The 20472-nt window shown below is 40.4% G+C and overlaps 1 protein-coding gene across 8 annotated transcripts in view; it reads left to right on the forward strand.

Moving 5' to 3' along the window:
- AP2A2 (adaptor related protein complex 2 subunit alpha 2) overlaps positions 1 to 20472 on the forward strand; it is a 76119-nt gene that overhangs the window by 15361 nt on the left and 40286 nt on the right. For all 8 annotated transcript variants that reach the window (XM_020784158.3, XM_020784160.3, XM_020784159.3 and 5 more), the window contains exons 3-4: positions 15377 to 15519; positions 17751 to 17944. In XM_020784158.3, coding sequence (XP_020639817.1) covers positions 15377 to 15519; positions 17751 to 17944 — 337 coding nt within the window. The remainder of the gene's footprint in view (positions 1 to 15376; positions 15520 to 17750; positions 17945 to 20472) is intronic.

Here is a 20472-nt window from a genome sequence, read left to right on the forward strand (position 1 = left end):
TTTACGGTCCGTGGACCAGCTGGGGAAGGCGGGGCACCTTGCGCACATGCATGAACAAGTGAGCTCGCTGTCTTGCACGGGCACCCGTACAGGCAGCGCACCACCATTTGCTCATGCACATGGACATGCAGAAGCACGCATGAGCGTGCACTGCCATTTGCGTATGTGCGTAAGTGCCCATGCACATGCACAAATGGCAGCAATAACTCATGCGGGCCTGCACCCCCGTGCACATGTGCAAATGGCAGTGCAGCGCTCATGCAGGCATGCTGGAGTGCCTGCACAGGCGCAAACAGGCAGCGCAATGATGAGTGTGTGAGAGGGCAGGTGGCCTCTTGGCGGCCCGGCCTGGCCCACACCCCAGACCGGCACCGGGCCACAGGCTGGGGATTGGGAACGCTGGTTTACAAGATGCTCTCTTTTGGTCACTGCCATTCAAACTCTGACAATTGCTTTGTGTTTGGGTGAGAGGTGGTGAACTGATGAAAAAGGAGTCAGTTTCTGGGATTTTCCTTTGTGTGGCCTCACTTTGTGAATGGTAGTGGTGGTGGTGGTGGGCTCCTGTTCAGCACTTTGACCTGTAGAATGTCTCAGGTTTCCATAATTCTCCATACTATTTCACATATATATGAAAAACCTGAAAGAGGCTGTTGAGAATGTTGTGGTCTGGTACCACCAGTGTGCTGATGTCACCCAACTCCACCTGCTTTTTTAGGTCTTCCAGGAGGCTCTTCTCTCAGTCTCTCACCCTTGAATCTATCTTATTCCCCCATTGAAAATGGCTGACTTCATTGTTACAGATAGAACTGATAAGCCATGCTTGGATAGCTAAAATCATGCCAGACTTCTTTCTAGTGTCAGATTTGAAGGCTTTGGTCTTCTGTTACTGAAGGTTTTGGCAGGCACTCTGGAAAAAATATTTTTCTTGTTTTGCTGCTAGACTTAATTCAGAGAGTAATGATTCAGGTAAGATTCAGCGTGATTGGAAGCCCTCTGGCTCATGATGTAAAAACAGTAAAATTGTTTTGTAATCCCAGTGTAGCAATTATTTGATTCCTGCTGAGATCGCAGCTTGTCTGCTGTTTTGGCATGCTCGTGCGGGGTTGTTTTTTTTAGTGGTTTTTTTTTTAAATGAAAGTCAAACTTATATTTATTCAAGTCTTACCTTGAAACAAGGAAAGTAAATAATGGTTTTCATTCATTTAACTACTGGTTCCTGTAGAATAAATTTTCCACATTTGCTAATATAAGCAAAAGAATTTATTGTCTTTGGGGACTTTTCGGGAGCTTATTTTTACATGGGGGAATTTAGAGGTCTGTTTCACATATTCTTAATTTTAATTCTGCATTTTTACCTAAAAGCTGCACAGTGGTTCATAACCGAACATGAGGAACAATAATCAGCTGGTGTTTTTGTTTGTTTGTTTGTTTGTTTTTGTTTTAAGTTTAACACACGGGGCTGTACTCAAGCAATTTGATTTTGCAGTGTGCTCTGTGAAAAGTACAGGGAAATGTCGACACTGCTGCACATTCCTGAGATAAGCGGACATTCAGGGAAAACACTGCCTAGGAAAGATAGTGGCTTGTCTCCTCCTGCAGATACCATTGTCAACTGAATGTAGCATTGCTCTTCTTGGAAAAGAAGGCTGGGCTTTGAGCCGTTTGATGAGCAAGCATATTTGCCAGAGCTGGACATCCTCAGGCCTCCTTACACAGAGAATGGTATTTTTAAACTATTTATTAACTTGCTCTTATGTGAGAATAAAAAGGACTCATTTTTGTTAACCGGACGTATTTAAAAATCTATATATAAATCATACAACACACACACATGGAAGGCAAAACACTGCAGCCTTGCCATCATTTCTCAGTGTCCCAGTGAGACAAACATTTGGGAGATCAGTCACCATTCTGGGAAGAGGAAATTGGACAACAATCTCTCAGATCTGCTTTGGCTTGGATTCCTGGGTTGAGCAGGGGGTTGGACATGATGGCCTTATAGACCCCTTCCAACTCAATTATTTTGTGCTTCTATGATTGTATGTGAAGCAACAACAATAATGGCATGGAATGCTTAGCAATGTTACAGACTACCAGGGAATAATGCATTTTTAAATGCTTTGTCCTTCTGAAGCCTGGAATGTTCTGTTTTTCTGGAAAGGCAGTTATTCTTCCTTTGATTCTACCACATTCTCTGATATGGTTCAAAAAAGGCAACTGTCTTTCTCTGAGATCAGCACATTTTCGATTTAAGGACCCTCCTTGGTTAATAAGGTAAATCTTATATTGGAAGAAGGCTTCCAGAGTTTGTTTAACCCCGCTTGACTTGCTGGAGGTTGGTGACATTTCATGGACAGCTTAACTGTAGCAAAAATTCTGTATTTAAGCTGTTTATTGAAATGCCTGAAATAACTTTACAGTAACTTAGGTATCTTGAGCAACTTGGAAAAAGTAAATGAATAAATAAAAAATATTCAGAAGAATCCGCAAAGGCTTTCACAGCTGGGATCTAATGGTTGTTGTGGGTTTTTCAGGCTCTTTGGCCGTGTTCTGAAGGTTGTTCTTCTTAACGTTTCGCTAGTCTCTGTGGCCGGCATCTTCAGAGGACAGGGAAAAACCTTCAGAACAACCTTCAGAACACGGCCGAAAAGCCTGAAAAACCCACAACAGCCATTCAGAAGAATCCATCAATAGTGGAGAAAATCTGGGTAGACTGTGCTTGAATATAACTCAGATGTAATGAGAAATAATCTCTAATAAGATGAGCTATATTCATTGTTGTATGATATAGTGAAAATTTCAAATGCTTAACTTCAAAACAGAAAAAAGAAAATGGATCAAATATCCAAACTTGATTACTTGACAGAAAGCAAAAATCCTGTTTCCAACTACCTATATGCATAGGATGCTTCTTCAAATTCATAGAACTCAGTAGCTCATATATAAAATACTTTTAGGTAAAATGTGGTACTAATCATAGTCATCTAACATTTGCGGATGTATCACAACCATTCTGACTAGGAAAGTCTTTCATCAGTTGTTACATGAATCCAATTTCATGTGGATAACATTAACTTAAACCAAAATGGTACCTTGGAAAGCGCTTGCTTCTGGCTTGCAGATTTCCACCAGCAGTTACAACTTACATCACAGTTATAAAGGTATACTTGGGAAAATGAGTGTTGTGAGCCGTATCTAGTGTTTCAGATGCTTAGCTGATAAAATAAACCCCTTATGACTTCTGAATCTTTATCTAGAGGGCACTGTCAAATGTTCTCCTTTTGAGATTAACACTAATGTAATGTTAATGAATAATTATCTCAAAAATAAGTCTAGAAATATAGTTTGGCATCTGTCATTTTTGCAAATGAATTTGATTGAGATATGGAAACTAGCGCTGGCTCTCCTCCTGGCAATTATGACCATATTGCTGAACCTATTTCTCATGCATTGCTTGCATGAAGTTGGTGCTGGAAACTGTTTCCTTTATATATATGTACCAGATACTGGAAAAAAATTATGAGCCAGTGTCCTTGGAAATCTATATTTTTCCAAGTTCCATGTGTAATGAGTAAATTGAATGCATATTGAGAATCTGCTGTCGCTTCTATCAGCTAATTGGCCTTTTCCCATCATGTCATTTAACTTGTTTCTGCAGAGCTAGCTTGTTAAAATTTGTCTTCATAACTCCCTGGCGGATGAAGAGTTGCATCTTGAGAGACCTGGAGATGTAAACAATTTTAACTAAGACATCCGGGAAACCTATTGCTCTTATTTCCTGCAGTATTCTCAGAAGAATGGAGTAGAAAACGCCTTATCAGTTTAAATTACGACAAAGACCATTTTATTAACTCTTACCGGCACACTCACTAAAGCTTCTTCCAGGGTTTTCAAAATATGTATGCATCCCAGGTTTCAGAACATTTCATTTCTCAGCTTATGTTATGATTCCGAATACCTCTGTTCAGACCTTAGCATACATAAAATGTGAAAGGAACACTGTCTTTTCAGTGTTCAAAACTGCTTGGAGTGCCTCCACAGGCATAGGAAGCTCTCCTCTTCAGAATGTCTCCCTCCAAATACAGTCACAAATATTTTAAAAAACTGAGGGTAGAGGACTCCCTGATATGCATTTATGGTAGTAATTTTCTGAATGCTTGGATAGGAATTGTACATCTTTGGGAACAATTGCCAAAGAAAATGTTTGTAAACAAGCCTCATTGACCAGATTGCTTGGATTGAGGATGGAAACTAAGTTCTTTTAAAATCCAGATGCAAGATATGACGAGTAACGTGACTGAGGGTATTAACACATTTTTAGTGTTCATTTACTAGTCACTGTGGCCCAACTGAAATTGCTGTACTCAGTAGGATAATTTTTAATGTGCTGCCACAGATGACAAGTCTTCAAAAATGAAACAGTGTAATCCATTTGTATTCCTATAGAAAAACATCACTTTACCATAACTATATACCCTCCACTGTTCTGCTCTGCTGTTGCTAAAAATAGCTTTATGAAGCAGTTTGCATGGTTGGGCTAGAGTTGCCTGCAGTTAAGTATGAGATATGGCCATTTCAGCCATGCATACAGACATTGGTGTTCTGTATTTGATTTAAAATTCTAATTATGCCCATAATGCAGTAGTGATTAAACAACAAGTTTATGGCTTGGAAAATAGAGCAATGACTCTACTTGCTTGATGGTCTGATTACACATTCATTAAATATCATTAAAAGGGAGATTGAAAATGAAACAGTCAACATTATAATGCCATTGTACAAAATGCTGGTAAGGCCACTCCTGGAGCATTGCATACAGTTCTGGTCACCACACCTCAAAAAAGGCATAGTGGATCTGGAAAAGGTGCAGAAGAGAGCAACAAAAATGATGACTGGGCTGGGACACCTCCCTTATGAGGAAAGGCTACAGCGTTGGGGGCTCTTTAGAGAAAAGGCACCAGAGGGAGTACACGATTGAGACGTATAAAATTATGCAGGGGATGGGTAAAGTGGATAGAGGGGAGCTCTTTTCCCTCTCATGCAATACTAGAACCAGGGGACATCCACTCCAATGGAGTGTTGGGAGAGTGAGAACAGACAAAAGAAAATATTTCTTGACCCAGCGTGTTGTTAGTCTTTGGAACACCTTGCCATAGGATGTGGTGATGGCATCTGGCCTAGATGCTTTTAAAAGGGGATTGGACAGATTTCTGGAGGAAAAGTCCATTGCAGGTTACAAGCCACGATGGGGATGTATAATCTCCAGGCTTAAAAGGAAGGTACTTCAAAATGCCAGATGCAGCGGAAGGGTATCAGGAGACAGGTAGCTAGTTGTCTCGTGTGCTCCCAGAGGCATCTGGTGGGGCTACTGTGAGAAAGAGGAAGCTGGAGTAGATGGGCTCTTGGCCTGATCCAGCAAGGCTCTTCTTATGTTCTTAAGTTCTTATATTCATTTCATATAACATTCACAGTTTTTTTTTCAGATGATGTACACTCAGCTGGGTGTTGGACCTAATCCCCATTTTCCAACACATTCACATTTGAAACATACTCAAAGCCTTATCTACCACATTTACACTTCATTTTTTTCAGGCGTGTACTTAACAGTATTTGTCACAATTCTGCTGCGAAAAAAATATGTAAGGGCAATCATACAACTGATTTCTGCTGTTTCCTGTTTGGCTGTCATGTGATTTGTGGAGGGATCATTGGGTATATGATGGACAAGTCTGGAATACAGGACACTCTATTTGAGCAGTTGCCCATTTATGCTTTTAAATGCAATGGGATTCTGGCCATATACTACTGCTGTTTGATGATTGAGGAGAAAATGCCATCTTGATTGTGTCGTTGAAGCACTATAACTTGGGGACCAAATAATCTCATCTGTTTTTTCTTTTTTCTTTTTCTCTTTTAATGAGCAAAAATGTTGAGTACTTCAATCAGGTGCAGAAAATGAACAGAAAGAAAAATATTTACTTTTCCTCGCTTAGGTTGTTTCTCCTCCTCTTATACCTGTCTTGTCCCTTGGTGAGAGTGGAGTGGAGTGGGGGTGTAGATTCAGTGGCTCTGTGTAAAAGCATTTTTAGCAGGACCCTATGGAGAGCTCTCAAATAGAGGTTGTGGTGGGCTAGTTTCATAGGAAGATGTACTAGTGACACTTTGGAATTTGTGTGTGCGACTACGTTAGCATTGCACAAAGAACAGAGTTTCGGAATCTAATCTTAGGTTCATTTGGAAGTATAACTTGCTTCCAAATCATTCATGGCTTTAAAGACTTAAAATTGAGCCTGGAAAGAAAAAGAGGAATAGTGTAACTATTAGATGGTAATTACTAAAATATGAATCATCTCTCTATTCAGAAGGACCCCTCCCCAGAGTGATCTGCAGTCTCAGAAAACAACAAAGCTATTTTCAAATGCCCAGAGTACACAGTAAAACTTTAAAACGAAGCAAAAGCTGATCTAAAAAATAGTCATTAAACAGCAACAAACCCAGGTTTACTATGAAGTATGGTTATGCAAGTCTACCTGTAAAATGCACAGTGTGTTCCCAGATATGGTTGTCACAACTGTATTTTTCAGTTTGAACTTGAGAGAGAGAGATTGGAGAAGCCCATGATAGAGGCAGAATGTCCATCTTTGTACTACATGGTAACTTTGGGATATGTACATCTCAGGGTGCAATTACGTTTAAAAATTTTGGAAAACACTCAGGGATTGGGATGGTCACATTATTTTCCATTAACTACATGAGTTTCAGGTCAGTGCAAATCAGCCTGAAATTTTACCCTTCAATACGTATTTTCTCCTCTCTTGCTGGGGCTTATATATTTTTCAGAATCAAATGCATTTGCGTCACCGCAAGTGGTGTGATGGCTTGAGGCAATGCAATGAATAACTAGAAGGTGCGTGTCCCCACTTTCTCATTTGGGGTGGGGAAAGAGGAAGCAAAGGGGCATGCATAAAACTGCCAGTTCCCCTCCACCAAATATTCTTTTTTCTCCAAATTGTTTAGTTTTTTCTAAAGACTTAGTGCCAGCTCTGGTACACTAGAGGAACTGGAGACCGGGGGAAGGGGGGGGGGAAGGTGAGAGAGGAGGAAATTGGTGGGCAGCTGTTGTTTCCAGCTTGTTAAGGTAGCTCTACAGTAGCCATGCCTTCTGCAAATCTGGACAGTTGTAGCCACCTTAACAAGGTGGTAATGAATTCAGATTGACAGTTTTCTCTGCACTCTCTACTAACTCCTTTGTGATTTGTAATTTGCCTGGGGAAACCCCCCTTCCTGGATGTGACCACAGTGGATCACTTTTCATTTTTCCTCCTGTGTAGTTCTATCCTTGGATAGATGGTACAGTGTCATAATTTCACATTTCTACCAATAAGGTAGGTTTCATGATGCTTAGGGCTCATTTGATATCCCACATACCTTTCCCTAATTTTTTCAAAGTACTTTTCTTATTGTGTCTTGCAGTAAGATTTTCATTTTTTAAATTTACTTTAACAATATCATGTTTGTTCATCCTTGGATACCTAAATGTTCAGTGCTTGCTATCTTAGCATCTCTGGAACTGCATGTGCCTCAGAATAACTCAATTTTGAAGAGAACAGATTTGTCAGCTTTTGTCCTCATTTGATTAAAAAGCCCCAATTAAGTCAGTTCAACACAAGTCTTTACAAGAAAGGATGGCTCCTTTTGACCCACACTTTGTGTTTGTAAAATGCTGAGTCACCTTCCATCCTGTTTATTCTGACTGATTTTTAGTTTTAATTGGAGGGGTAGCAAAATATGCACCTATATCAAGTAAGTGTTATTTGTCCCTTTCTGATTAACTTGTTTTCAACAAATCACTATTTCTTTTTCAGGAGTCACTTATTAACAATACTTACGTTACTACAGCTTTCAGAAATTGGCTATTTTAAAGTGACAGTTCCTCTCTCTACCAATGTTCATTCAATTATTCTGCAAGTCTCCATTTCAGTTAACTCAGTAGCTGACTCTGAAGACTTAATTAACTGTCCTCTTTCCAATAGGATTGCTATATACTGTACTCCGAAGTACAGAAAATGCTGCTCTCAAGATTTTTCCAGGTTTCATTCTGGTGCGGCAATGGCTGAGATTCACTTCATTCCATTAACACTCCAGCTGTTGTACTGTTGTACTTTTGTACTGTCTCAAAGGCTGCCTCAGTAATTAGCTTCTCTTAATTTGCAGACTTCTCCAGCTGTTGTCCCAAGCAACATCAGCCTTTACTTATGATCTTCTCTCAGCCTTTGCTGCTGTGAGTTCTTCAAGCTTTATCCAGCCCAAACAAACCTGAAACAAATACTGTATAACATAAACATCAACAACTAAATAAATAAAATAAATAGGAGACTGATAAAATTAATTTATATTTTATTATATGAAATTGCATTATGTATTGTTCCTTTTCTTATAACCAAATGATCATGTGCTGTCAAGTCAACTTCAATGTACAGTCATGTGAAAAAGAAAGTACACCTTGAATTCTATGGTTTTAAATGTCAAGACTTAATAAAAATCATTGGTGAGTCTGAAAATTAAGTAAATACAATCTCAGATGAACAATAACATGTCATGATTTATTTAACAAAAAGCCAAAATGGAGAAGCCAAGTGTGAAAAACTAAGTGCACCTTATGATTCAGTAGCTTGTAGAACCACCTTTAGCAGCAATAACTTGAAGTACAGTAATCATTTTTCTCTATGACTTCATCAGTCTCTCACATAGTTGTGGAGGAATGTTGGCCCACTCTTCTTTACAGTGTTGCTTCTGTTCACTGAGGTTTGTGGGCATTTGTTTATGCACAACTCTGTTAAGGTCATGCCACAGCATTCCAATCAGGGTGAGGTCTGGACTTTGACAGAGCCATTGCAACACCTTGCTTCTTTTCTTTTTCAGCCGTTCTGTTGTAGATTTGCTGGTGTGCTTGCGATCATTGTCCTGTTGCATGACCCAGTTTTGGCCAGGCTTTACCTGCTGGGCAGATGGCCTCACATTTGACTCTAGAATGCTATGATACACAGAGGAGTTCATAGTCAATTCAATGACTGCAAGATGCCCAAAGTCCTGTGGCAGCAAAACAAGCCCAAATCATTACCCTTCCACCGCTGTGCTTGATGGTATGAGGTGTTTGTGCTGATATGCTGTGTTTGGTTTTCGCCAAACATGGCACTGTGCATTATGGCCAAACATCTCCACTTTGGCCTTGTCTGTCCAAAGGACATTGTTCCAGAAATCTTGTGGTTTGTCCAGATGCAACTTTGCAAACCTAAACCATGCTGCCATGTTTTTTTTTTTACAGAGAAGAGGTTTTCTCTTGGCAACCTTTCCAAAAAAATCATACTTGTTCAGCCTTTTTCTAATTGTGCTGTCATGAGCTTTAACATTTAACATGCTAACTGGCCTGTGGAGTCTGAGATGTAACTGTTGGTTTTTTGTTTGTTTGTGTGTGGTGGTTTCTTTTTTTCTTTTTTGCAATTTCTCTGAGCATTGCATGTCTAACCTTGGGGTGAATTTGCTTGGGCGTCCACTCCTGGGAAGATTGGCAGCTGTCTTGAATGTTTCCCACTTGTGAATAATCTTCTTCACTATAAAATGATGGACTTTAAATTGTTTGGGAATGGCCTTGTAACACTTCCCAGATTGATGGGCAGTGACAGTTGTGACCACTGCTAATGTGTTTCCTCCTTGGTATTGTGTGAATTATCCAGACCAGCAAATTGCTAAAACTTTTTTTACTCAAGGGCATTTGGTTAGCAACACCTAGCTTCTACTTAGCCTCTTAATTCCTATGGAAGCAGTAAGTATGTACTTAGTTTTTTCCATACATGGCTCCTTCATTTTGGCTATACCTTTGTAAAATAAATAATGGCATGGTATGTCATATGTTGTTGTTCATTTGAGGTTATATTTACCTAATTGTCAGACTTGCCTAAAGACCAGATGATTTTAATGTCCTGATACATAAAACAGTTTCTTTTTCACATGACTGTATGATGACCCTTTTGGTGACCCAGGTAGAGAAAGCTTAGAAATGATTTACCATTCCTTTCTTCTTGGGAGTGCCCCAAGACTGTGTGGCTTGCCCAAGGTCATATAGGCTGGCTTTACTCACAGGAGGCACAGTGGGGAATCAAACTCCCAACTTCTGTTTCCGCAGCTGGATAACTAAACCACTGAGCTATCCAACCAGTACTTATAACCAAACTTATTCTTAATTTATCAAATAACATCAATTCACAAATCTGTAAGATTAATATGAAATATACTTTCCCAAAACACTGAGAATGCCAGCCAAAACAACAGTGAGACGATCCATTGGAGAAGCTGCTCTCACTTCATGTCCCAGAGGAATGTCATCTGTCCATGCCCGCATGGGATGAGCCAATTCTAAAGAATCATGTCCCTCTTTCTCAGAAATGCATGCTCTTTGCTTAGACCCTTGTCTACACTGAAAGTGGAGGAGTTACTACCATGGAAATGAGAGGCTGCCATCAGAAACCTTGTCCACCAGTCTCTTTTTAGCTTCTTTAGATCAGCTACTTTGGCCTCAAGGGAATAAGTTTATAGCTAAAGCAAGGCTTTAATAGGACCAGGCACTTATCCACCACTTTTGCCATACAGGCAGGTAGCTGGATGCTGGATATCTTTTATGACCTTGCTAGCCTTTAGTTTTCATGCCTTTTTTTTCTTTGCCACAAATAGGAGAGAAGCATCTGCTGCACTTACAGACCAAAATCTTGTTGGTTGGCATAGTAAATTACACTAGATCAACAGGGCCTTGATGGATCAACTCCTTTGTAAGTTCTGTTGATTTAAATGGGCCCGCTCTAACTAAGACTTTAGCATAGAAAGTTGCAGTTAGAATAAGCCCATTAAATCAGTAGAATTTACAGAGGAGTTGGCTTGCAAAATCCTCAGTAAATCATTGGGCCTACTCTGGTGCAATTTATTACACTAAATAACAGGATTTGGGCCATATGTTGGGAAAAATGCCCAGTGCATCTGCCTGTTTGCTTTCTAATGATCTTGACAGTATGGCTTGTCCTCATGGTGTACAGATGGATCTCACAGTTTTGTCCTACTCTTATAGATCTCACTAGCTTCTTTCTTGTTGCAGCCAATTATATTTGGAGAGCTTTCTTTCAGAGTATACATGTGTAGGTCAAAAAGAGAGATAACCATCATATTCCAGTGAGTGAAAATCTAAATCCTTTGAGCCTCAGTGGAACACAGATCATTACAAGGGAGAAGAAAATGGGTAGACATTTAAGAAGATAACTTTGTTAAAATCTCTCTGGGAATGCAGAGTTCTGCCTTACAATATATCTGGTTTAATTTGCACTTTTCTAGAAATATACTTGGGTTTTAAAAACTAAGCTATTAAATTGAATGGAGGTATTTATATAAGCTTTAGGTTGATGAGATGCACTTTAAAAGACTTCAGTTATTGCCCCATACTTAGTTTTAATTTTTATTTATTGCCATTGCTTTTTGCTACCAAGCTTGCTTTGTGCACCTTGTCAATATAAAGATATGTAGTAGGTTTTTATATCCTTCCAGAATTTGGGTTCGGTCTAGGAATCTAAGTCTGAGCATTGTTGCAGCTGCATTGGACTTTGTTGTTAGAACTGTGAAGTTCCTATAGGATGGCCCTTGGGGGATTTGCTGTTCCGTTGTCTCAACTTGAGCTAATTGTTACATAATTTTAAATGGATTAAATAAGTGGGTAGCACTTAGCTTCTCCCACAGGTCCTTTACTTTTTATAATCTTGACAGTTTGTCAGTTGGCACAAGATGCTTCATCAGCTGGAACTCCCCACTGTGCTCTTGAGCTATTGTGGCCTTGCTCTACAGATAACACAGTTGCACACCAGACTGCTATATTCCACGTTATGTATGAATACCACTGTGGTGAGCACTAATTTCTAGCTTCAAATGTGATTCCCCTCCCCCACAAGGATTAGGAATTCTTGCATATCTATTTTGTTAAATTTCAAGTTGTGGCAGTGCTGCTTTCCAGAGATGGAGGCAGTTCCACTTGACAAAGAGAGAACATTTTTAGATGAAGTGTTGATATTTTAATCGTAAGCACTCCCCCTGCCATGCCCATACTACTTCACCACTTGGTTGCTATGTAAGCAGAGGGACATTTTGTGCACACAGCCAAATATAATCAGCAGCCACTTGTACTGTACGTCTCTTCAGTAAGAAGAAAAATTGCCAAAAGGGAAATGTGTTCTCATTTCGCTACAGTTGAATTACTAACCCTGCCCTTGCATAACAGTTTGATTTTTTAAAAAAATAATCTGCACAGCTGTATAACCAACAGTATTAAATGTACGTGGTTGTACTGTATGAACAGGGAAATATAAGATGGCTGACAGTATTGCTGGCCATGTTATTCCCTAATGTGCCTCACAGGCAATTCAGTGAGGCATACCCTTTCTAGAAAATAATGGTTGTAATGCAGTTTCAGATCATGTTTCTTCCTGACTATCGGATACTCCCTCCTAAGCATATGGGCACATGCATAAATCTGCTAACCAAATGCTTGATTTAGTACATGTCTCTGGTAAAAGATCAGCAGCTGTTTTCTGTGGCACTAAGATGTCTTTTGGCATGCTTGGCAGATGTTGCTCTTCATTTCCACAGTGCTGTCATACTATCTTAATTCAGGGAATGCTGAGAGACATGTAAAAATAGTAAATTCAAAATATTTGTGTTCAACCTCTGGTTAACCCAGTTGCCAAAATCCTGTTGTGTAGTTTACACCCGTGGAAATGTGATGATGTCACCAACAAGGAGAGATTTTTTAGTAATTAAAGGGTTCCTACATATGTCACATGGCTTGTCTGGATTGTGTGTAATCAGTTTTCATTGCTTGGAAGCCATGGGAACAGTGGGATAGAAGGAGAAAGTTTTTAATTACAAAAAAAATCTCATTGTGCCAGTAATGTCATCTGACGGGATATTTTTGGTAGCTAAAGACTTCCTCCTTGGGACTCCCACAGCTCACACACAATGAAACTACAGTAACTATATATGAGTCAAACAAGCTGTAAGACAAAAGAAGAAAGCCCTTAATTACTGAGAATCTCCCTTTGCGAATGTTGTCATTGCCCTCTGGTGCAGCAGATGGAACACAACTGACAGAACAGGATTTTGTCCAGAGTACTTTTTGAAATTCATGTTGTTGGGTTTGAAATAATGTGGCAGCTCATAATGTTTAGGAAACATGGTACTAGAATGAATTATTAAAGCTTGACTTTGGATAATGGAAATTTCTGCATAGATAACCAGTTCAAGGATTAATTTTTCAGGCTGTATTCGTATGAAGGCCAAACATTATATACAAAGCTGTTATAGCTACAACCTTGATCTGAAATTTGTGGTGGATGTGATAACAATATTACTCTTTTTTTGGAGGGGGGCATCTGTTGCCACTGTTTGGGATACCCATTGTTTCAAAGTTGAGGTGAACAAGCATTCCAAGCCATTAGTTTGTAAACTAATAAATCCGTCTTGCACTGATCGTCTCTGTTGATATGAGTTAAGATTCTGTATATTGTCAAACTAGAAGGATCAGCTCAGTTTTGTAATGTTCATGTAGACTAGTCAGTGTATCTCAAATAGGATCACCAGGAAGTAGCTACTATTTTCAAAGGCTTTACATTGTACATGAATCTTAGTAAAGAGTTTAACAGTGAAGATAGGGTTCAGAAGTACCAGGGCAAAGAGATACAAGACTTATCTACAACTCAGTCCAACTAATATTGGGTCAGGATGATGATGGTCATTTTCTCTTTCATTCAGAGAACCTGAGATGATATAGGATAATAAATGTGTGTTTATTTTTGTGCATCCTTAACATCATGAGGTCCTTCCATGAGGAAATGAAGAGCACTGTAGTTTCCAAAGTGGAATGAAACAGGGATGTGTCCTTGCGCTGACCCTGTTTGGGATCTTTTTTGCTGTCATGCTGAAGCACACCTTTGGAACTGCAACCGAGGGTGTCTATCTCCGGACTAGATCAGATGGAAAGCTCTTTAATCTCTCTAGATTGAGAGCGAAGATCAAAATCCTGCTGAAATGCATGTAAGACTTCCTCTTCACTGATGACACAGCTGTTGTTGCCCATTCTGCTGAAGACCTCTAACAACTCTGGAATTGTTTTAGCAAGGCCTGCCAAGACTTTGGATTAACAATCAGCCTGAAGAAAACACAAGTCGTGGGCCATGGATAAATGCAATGGCAAAGCAGCTGCCATGTTATCTAGACTCACAAAGAGAGTATGGCTTAATAAGAAACTGATGGTATATATCAAGATCTAGGTCTATAGACCCTGTGTCATGAGTACACTTCTGTACTGCAGAGGCCTGGACCCTTTGTGCACAGCAGAAAAGGAAGCTGAACACATTCCATATGTGTTGTCTCCAACGCATTTTCAGTATCACCTGGCAGGACAAAGTTCCAAATAGAGTAGTCCTAGAATGAGCTGGAATGTTTAGCATGTATACATTACTGAAATAGCAACATTTACGTTGGCTCGGGCATGTTGTGAGAATGGCTGATGGTCGGATTCCAAAAGATCTCCTGTATGGAGAATTAGTACAGGGCAATCGCCCCAGAGGGAGACCACAGCTGTGGTACAAGGATATCTGCAAGTGGGATCTGAATGCCTTAGGAATGGACCTCAGCAGATGGGAAACGTTGGCATCTGAGCGTTCAGCCTGAAAGCAGGTGGTCTCGCTCCCATTTTGAAGAGACAGTTGTTCAGCAGGCCGAAGCAAAGAGGCAGTCCCGAAACCAGCAAAATCAGGGATCTGGACAGGGGACAAATTGAATTTGACTTCAGTGTGGAAGGGATTGTCACTCTCAAATGAGCCTCCTCAGCCACACTTGACACTGTTCAAAGTCCTCTATTCAGAGTACATTACCATAGTCTCTCAAGAATGAAGGATGCCTAATCTAAAAATATGTGCAAGCCTTATTTTATTTTTTTTAGAGATAAATACCTTCTTCAAGGGCCTATTTGATAACAGTCAAACCGGCTCTTTGCTACTGCATCTTGGACACAGGTAATCTCTAAAGAAAAGAAGCTTATCCGTGAAAGATCAGGTTTACTCAGAAATTAAAAGGCTTTTTGCAATCTTGTGTTCCTTTTTCTCTAAGCTACTTTTCCTGTATTGTTTTGAACGATGGCAACCCTTCCCACCTTTTGTCTATGACCAAAGGTGTACATAGGATTTCCATGCAATTTGCTGATGAATTACCAATCCATAGATGTGCAGTATTACTGTTGCAGTTTTGAATGTTCATGGTTTTTATTTTGCCTTTTATTGCTCATTAGGTGATAAAGCCCTTGATGGCTACAGTAAGAAAAAGTATGTCTGCAAGCTGCTTTTCATTTTCCTCCTGGGACATGATATCGATTTTGGCCACATGGAGGCTGTGAATCTACTGAGTTCGAACAAATATACAGAGAAGCAAATTGTAAGTAATGTCTTATCCCTATATTGTGATGATAGAGTACCATCAGATACCATAGTGATGATATATATCTCTTATAGGTAAACAATAGGAGATGAATTAAGTAATTTAGTGTTTGTGTTTGTGTTTTTTAATTGTCCTTTAGATAACTGACAGATGTAGTGCTTCCAAGGACAGCACTGGTTTTTAGTTGTGGGAACAATACACTATGGCAGTGGTGTCGAACTGTGGCCCTCCAGATGTTCTTGGCCTTCAACTCCCAGAAATCCTGGCCAGCAGAGGTGGTGGTGAAGGCTTCTGGGAGTTGAAGTCCAAGAACAACTGGAGGGCCGCAGTTCGACACCACTGCACTATGGGGTTGCCATCATATTTGATGTTTCTCACATTAGAGGTGCCATTAATATAACTTTGATTATGCTCTCTTTAACGGTGCAGTGATAAAGGAAATAGTGTTAGAGAAAGTCTTCCAGTTTTGGTTCAAGGCAAAGGATTGGGTAAAATAAGATGCCACACTGTAGTTTGGGATGAAAAGTGAGTCCCAGACTGGTGAAGAGTTTAAATCCACTTCTCTAGAGAGCTGCATATATTGGGCTTTGCCCACATTTTCTATTTGTTTGCTCAAAAAGAGAAACCTATTAATTTTTTATTATCATTTTATTAAGTATTTGGTCCAAACTATTTCTTATATTAGAGCAGTTGATAAGATATTTGCAGATACTATCATGGCAGATGGCCGTAAATTTGCTAAAAGACAAATCAGTATTGAAGCCAGTGTCCCTTTGAATCAGTGGTTGCCAACCTTTGGTTCCCAGATGTTCTTGGACTGCAGTTCCTAGAAGCCATTGCTAGCACAACTAGTGGTGAATGCTTCTGGGAGTTGTAGTCAGGGAACATCTGGAGATCTAAGGTTGGGAACCACTGCTTTGGATGATCTAAAATGAAGGGGTGAATTTCTGTTATTCCTCTTGTGTCAGGTTGGCAAAGATTGGCCCTCCAGATGTTGGACTACAACTTTCACCAGCCTCAGCCTGCATAGCTAGTGGTGAGGAATAATGGGAATTGTGGCCCAACAACCTCTGGAGGGGTGCATTTTACCCGCCTTTTTTCTTACAGAAAGGCTACAAGTCATTAATCAGATTTCCTTTGTTAGATCTGTGTGCTAAAACGTACCTCTCATTAAAAAAACAGCCGCCTTATGTTTTTTGTTTCAGTTTGCTGAAAATTGTAAGTACTCAAGAATTTTTTTACAATTTTTTTTAAAGGGGGTATAGAAGACCTGGAAGGCAGCAGGAGAAGAGGAAGTTATGACATGAGATGGATTGTCTCCATAAAGGGCACCATGGCCTTTAGTTTGTGAGACCAGAGTAGGGCTGTTAATGACAGTGACAGGAACTTTTAGAGTTCATTAGTTCACAGGGCATGGTAGGCTATAATTGCTGGTAAGTGGACTGAGCAGTTCCTTCCAATTGTTGCTGTTTAACTGACAGTGAACAAAGTCCACAACACAGAGAGGCCGACTGTACTGCATAATTACCAAATTTAATTTGTTCTATACATAAAATAAAAGTGGGAGAGGAAGCAGGTGGTTTGAAATTGGACAGTCTTAAAAGATATTTTAACTATGGACTAGGTTTATTATAGCATTTTCCCCCAATATTCCTTAGTATGAATCTAATGAGCTAATCAAAGTATCAAGCGTTGTGAATGAGTTTGGATGGAACTGTTAAAGCTGAAATCCAAACAGCTTCATGCCTGGTTGTGTTGTGTGCTAATGCACAAAGAGTCTTTCCCACCCCACCCCAGTACACCCATAGATGTTTCTGTCCCCAGAAATGTTGGGCGGTGCATTCCAAAGAGGCAAGTGGGATTGGGGAACAATAAATGCAGCATGGGAAGGAAATGGCAATTCCACTGCATGGAAAAGTGCATTCTGTTCACATATGCAACTGTCCGGACGCTAATCAGTGTGACTTTCAAAAACTGTATATAAATGTGTCTAAATACTACCTCAGCAGTATTACCATCTGTCTAATTCTTTTGAATTTAGTTTCATTTGTAACAAAGGGGAAAACTGACAGCTTTACAATCTAAATTGCTTTGCATCAGGATCTCATTATGAACCTTGAGATAGCTGAATGAGCCATATCATAGTACAGGAGACTTAAAAAAACATGAATACTGCATATAAAACATTGCTCTGCCAACCAACAACTGATTTTTTCTCTTAATTTCAGGGCTATTTGTTCATCTCTGTACTTGTGAATTCAAATAGTGAGTTGATACGGCTGATAAACAATGCAATTAAGAATGACTTGGCCAGCCGCAATCCCACTTTCATGGGGCTAGCTTTGCATTGTATTGCCAACGTGGGTAGCAGAGAGATGGCGGAAGCATTTGCTGGAGAAATTCCAAAAATTCTTGTAGCTGGGTAGGTAATTTATGTTGATTTCAGATGCCAATAATAGACCAGTTAAGTTAATTATTTAGATGAAGCCAGGTCTCTTACACGAGTGAATAACCTATCTCATCATCAGTGGTGCCTCTGTTAGGTTATGCTTTCCCAGTGGAGTCTACTGTTCAGTGGTGGAGTGATGAATCAGTGTGAAGATTCATTTGCTCCTGAAACCTTTTCTCTACTTGACTTCAATGGGCAGTATTCTAGACCAGTGGTTCTTAACCTTTGTTACTCGAATGTTTTTGAACTGCAACTCCCAGAAACCCCAACCAGCACAGTTGGTGGTGAAGGCTTCTGGGAGTTGCAGTCCAAAACTCCTGAGTAACCCAAGGTTAAGAACCAGTGTTCTAGACTGCTTCATTGGGCCTTTGTTTAATTTATTGTGAATTGTCCCCCTGCTTTCAGTATCTTGGGGTTTAAACAGTTTTCCAATTGCTTCACTTTTATTCCCTGAGAATATTAATAATGGGGGCAGTATTGGATTTCATCTTGGCAGCAGCGATATCCATGGACATCAGCCTTTCCCCCAATTGAAAGTGCTTGCTTAAATAGACAGTGTAAGGGCCTTTCTGAGCACTTGTCTAGAATGGTAGATATTTCTGTTTTTACATGCCTACTTGGAATGTATGTAGGCTTCCTAATGAATATTCATCTGGCATAAAATAATCCTTTTGATACATTTCAAGTCACTGTAAATATTTATTTTAATTGCATAGTATGACACAGCTCTTGGTTAGAGAATCTTCCCTAGAAGAAATGCCACACCATAGATGGCTAGAGCAGATGGTGTATATTGTATGCTGTCAAGCCAATTCAGATGTATGGCAACCCTTTCTAGGGTTTTTGAGATAGAGAATATGCAGAAATGGTTTACCATTCCCTTCATCGGGTGTGTGTGTGTGTGTCTTGGGACTGTGCAGCTTGTCTGTGACTACATATGCATAAACCACTGAGTTGTCCAGCCAGCTAGAATAGGTGATATATACTGTATTTTTTGCTCCATAAGATGCACTTCCCCCCCACAAAAAGTGGGAGGGGGGAAGTCCGTGCGTCTTATGGAGAGAAGCTGGTGATTTCGCCCCACTGGCCCCATGGGGGGAGCCTCGCAAGGGTCTGAGGGAGCCTTCCAGGACTCTTGCGAGGCTCCCCCCACCCCCCATGGGGCCAGCAGGAGCGAAATCGCCAGCTTCTAGGACCTTTTCTGAGCCTTTTAAGCCTCAGAAAAGGTCCTAGAAGCTGGCAATTTCGCCCCCGCTGGCCCCGTGGGGGGGTGGGGGGAGCCTCACAAGGGTCTGAGGGAGCCTTCCAGGACCCTTGCGAGGCTCCCCCCACCCCTCACGGGGCCAGCGGGGCAAAATCGCCAGCTTCTAGGATCTTTTCTAAGCTTTTTAAGCCTCAGACAAAGTCCTAGAAGCTGGCAATTTCGCCCCCGCTGGCCCCATGGGGGGTGGGGGGAGCCTCACAAGGGTCCTGGAACAGACCCTAGGACCCTTAGGAGGCTCAGCTCCCCCCCGCCGGGCCAGAGGGGGCGAAATCGCCACCTTCTGGGACTCTTTTGAGACTTGGGAAGCTTCAGAAGCTTCAGAAGAGTCCCTGAAGGTGGTGATTTCGCCCTCTCTGGTCCCTGGGGGGAGCAGGGGGAGCCTCCAAAGGGTCCTAGGGTGTGTTCCATAAGATTTTTATTTTCCTGTTTTCTTCTCCTAAAAATTTGGTACGTCTTATGGAGCAAAACAACAACAACAAAAAACAAACAAACAAAAAAAAAACCACGGTAGCATATTCCCTCTTTTTAAAAATTGGGCTAGCCTAGTGTAAGGATATGCTTCTCATAGGTTAAGATTCCACAGACAAATTAAAGGGAGAAATAAAGAGAGAATTGTGATGTTTTAAAGACTATTTCAGTGTGGGCTTTCATGGGTCAGAGCTCACTTCTTCAGACACATGGAGTGCAGATATATGTGCTCTATACATAGAGTGATCTTGTCAAATGTCCTTGAGCTGAAAGAAATAATATATGAATTGAATAGTGTGCATGTGTATTCAGTTATATGTGTTGCCAAGGTGACAATCCTTTTTTGAGTAGATATGGTTGCAGATTGAACAGTACTTCTGAAGCACATGCGGCTCCTTCATTATGAATGTAAGCAGGGATGAGAGCAAACATGGACCAGTCCTGCTGTGCTCTAGAAACTATCTCTGAGGAATGTAAAGTAATGTTGCATGCTACTTTATAGATGAGTGGATTTGACACATAACTGTCATTCTCTTGAGACAAAATGCTCATGTTTATAGAGTTTATTTTTCATTCATAAGAACAGTCTCTTGGGGCTTCTAAACTGATCCAATTTCCTTTCCATCCGATATACTATTATAGCAAACCGTATACATATATATTGTTATAGTTAGAGAGAATGTATTAGAAATCAGTAAACATGTCAAAGGGGTGGGTTGGCTCATGAAGGTCAGGGGAGGCTTATCACGTGGTCCTGTCAGGCTTATAC

This window comes from Pogona vitticeps, chromosome 1, assembly GCF_051106095.1.
Source record: "Pogona vitticeps strain Pit_001003342236 chromosome 1, PviZW2.1, whole genome shotgun sequence".
NCBI lineage: Eukaryota > Metazoa > Chordata > Lepidosauria > Squamata > Agamidae > Pogona > Pogona vitticeps.